The sequence below is a fragment of the Corvus brachyrhynchos genome, unplaced genomic scaffold (genome assembly GCF_000691975.1).
Source record: "Corvus brachyrhynchos isolate BGI_N302 unplaced genomic scaffold, ASM69197v1 scaffold101, whole genome shotgun sequence".
Classification (NCBI taxonomy): Eukaryota; Metazoa; Chordata; class Aves; order Passeriformes; family Corvidae; genus Corvus; species Corvus brachyrhynchos.
In genome coordinates, this window is record NW_008237239.1 from 9,653,449 (window position 1) to 9,656,284 (window position 2,836).

The 2,836-nt window shown below is 43.0% G+C and overlaps 2 protein-coding genes across 2 annotated transcripts in view; one reads left to right on the top strand and one right to left on the bottom strand.

Annotated features, from left to right (window-relative positions):
• The window catches only part of RPL5 (ribosomal protein L5), a 13,238-nt gene that overhangs the window by 6,592 nt on the left and 3,810 nt on the right, over positions 1-2,836 (bottom strand). Inside the window, exon 2 of the mRNA XM_017729907.1 lies at positions 478-481. Coding sequence (XP_017585396.1) covers positions 478-479 — 2 coding nt within the window. The 5' untranslated portion in view covers positions 480-481. The remainder of the gene's footprint in view (positions 1-477; positions 482-2,836) is intronic.
• EVI5 (ecotropic viral integration site 5) overlaps positions 7-2,836 on the top strand; it is a 78,061-nt gene continuing 75,231 nt past the window's right edge. The window contains exon 1 of the mRNA XM_017729903.1: positions 7-23. Within this exon, the coding sequence (XP_017585392.1) occupies positions 15-23 (9 nt within the window). The 5' untranslated portion in view covers positions 7-14. The remainder of the gene's footprint in view (positions 24-2,836) is intronic.

Here is a 2,836-nt window from a genome sequence, read left to right on the forward strand (position 1 = left end):
AGTCTGGAAAACGAATGAGTCCTGTGAGGAGCGGCTGAGGGAGTGGGGGGATTTTGCCTGCAGAGAAAGGAGGCTCGGGGCGACATTATCTCTCTCCACAACTGCCTGAGAGAAGCTTATAGCAACATGGGGGCGGGCCTCTTCTCCCAGGCAACCAGCGATAGGACAAGAGGACGTAATCTAAAGCTGCACTAGGGGAGCTTTAGGATGGACATTGGGAGGAATTCCTGCACAGAAAGAGTGATTGGGCATTGGAATGGGCTGCCCAGGGAGGTGGTGGGGTCGCTGTCCCTGGAGGTGTTAAAGACTGGGCATGGCACTCCGTGCCATGGTTTAATTGACATGGTGGTGTTCGGTCAACACTTTGACTTGACCTCAGAGGTCTTTTCCAACCTAATTGATTCTGTGATATCAGAGAAATACAATTTTAAGGAAAAAATAATATTGCTGTCATCTAATATTTACACCTGATGCGTGATCGCTTCCAAGTATTCTTATATTAAATGCCTAGGTAGTTATTAGCCGGGGATGTATCACAGAGGAGGGGTTCTTAAACAGAAAAAAATCCATAGATTTGATCTTTTTAAAAATCACCAATCATGGATATATTATAGGATTTAAATTCCCTTCACTTTCTAGAGAAAATTCTTGCAACCGATCAAACAGCAAGTAATTAAAAACATCAAACCAACCAAAATCTCAGTTGAATACTGTCCTTACAATAAATTATAGATGCTTGGGATTCTTGATATCTGATGAATTAAAGCAAGGATATAGACTTGCATGTGTATATATATACACTGGATCAAACAGGTCAAGTGGCATCAGGTTTCTTGACATTACCAGACAATAGTGAATCTTTGCTCCTGATGCATTTGTCTGGTTATCCTCATTCATTTCACTAAAAAAAAAAAATCCCAACAATCCACCTCACTAGTTATACATGAGCCAATATTTTAAAAAATGTATTAATTTGATATAAATAACCAAGAGAATGAAAGAAAAAATAAATGTTTACTACATCAGGCAAGTACCAGCATGGTTCCTACTTGGTAGGGACCTGCTAGCTTCAGAAGTAATGTAACTGTCTGAAAAGATGTTGTAGCAAGATGCAGATTGGCCTCTCCACCCTGGCAACTAGTGACAAGAGAACATAGCCTCGAGCTGCACCAGGGGAGGTTCAGGTTGAATATCAGAAAGAATTTTTTCACTGAAAAGATGGTTTGGCTTTGGAAGTGGCTGCCCAGGGAGGTGTCATAGTCACCAGCCCTGGAGGAGTTCAAGAAAAGACTGGACGTGGCACTTAGTGCCTTGGCGTAATTGAGAAGGTGGTGATCAATGGTTGGACTCAGTGATCTTGGAGATCTTTTTGACCTAAATGAAAAATGATTCTGTGATCTAAGAATGAATTTTAGAAAGTTCAGAATTCTATGTGCTTTTCAATTTGTACAGAAAGTGTCTCTAGCAGAGCACATTGTTTTATCTACCCTCTAGCATACAAATCCATAGTCCTCTAAAAGTGTGCTGCTACTGCCGGGCAATTACTTCCATGACAAATGCCTCACAGAAAATGGTATCATAAGCAAGACTTGTTGTTAGTCTTTTTGTTAAACAAGGAAAACCAAAATCGGTTTCTTCTTCTCTGTTTTTCCTCCTCAAATAGCTCACCACCTGTTAACCTACCACACCCACATGCTTTCTTGCTCATTGCCACCCTGCAAAATGAAGGCTCCAGCGGAGCTTATTAGCCCCACCCCAGCATCTCTTAAAATTTAGGGTGAAGGGCTCCTCTGGCTTTTAGTGACAATGTTTGTTGGAAGGGTGACTGCTATGCATGCATATTCTGAACATGTTAAGGTAAAACCTAGTGTTTTCAATGCTTTAATGAAGTACCTTTTATTCACAACACATTGATAGGGGGAAAGTATAAGCTTTCCTTTTTTCCTTTAATGCTATTTCTCAATTTCTCTTGTATGTGGTATTTTTACTTAGGTGTGTTCTGGAGAGTAAGGTATCAAGCAGGGATTTTAGAGCAACGTCTATTTGTAAGTTTCTTGGACTAGCAAAACTGATACTTGAGCATCATCTCCTGCAAGCAGGGACCCCTCTCCCTGTTTGCAGAGGACTCGAGGCAGTAAAGCTGTTGTCTGTGACTGGACTGCCCCATGTGGTCACTTGTAGGAACTGTTCTGGGTTGGTTTTTTTTGCTGATACTTGAAGGAGTGACAGCCTTTTTTCAGTGAAAATGAGTTAGGCTGAGGGCCTGGTTATAACCTCTTCCTGCTATTACTGCAAACTTTTTTAAAAGAGAGTGTTCTTTGCATACTTGGCTATAAAGCAGTGTTGTAGAGTACTGTATGTATTCTGGTAGTGTTGGAATTACTCTCATAAATATTGGTAAAAAAAAAAAAATTAAAGGTTTTCTTAGAATTCTTCCAAATGAAAATTTCTATGTGGTTTTGTCTAGGAGTCTCTATTCACTGTAGAAGGACAATGGCAAATAGGCTCATTATTAGATGGGGAGCTGCTCCGGGCAGACAGTCTCTCAACTGTTTGTGTAACCTAAGCGGCATCTGGCTGAAACGTGTCTGACCAATGTCTGTAGGGACGGGCCTGTCTAGCCCGAGGCGGTGGTGCTCCCGGAGAACGCGTTACTGGGTGCAGCTTCCAGCGTAGGGACGGCAACGTGGAAATGCCTGGGCAGACATTCTGATTACACCAAAACCCCAGCTTTTCACGGAGCAAGGGCTTCGCCTCGTGTGGCGGCGGCGCGGTGGCTTCGTGCCGCTACCGCGAGGAGCGAGAGCGGGCGGCGGGGATACCGCGACCCGGGGCC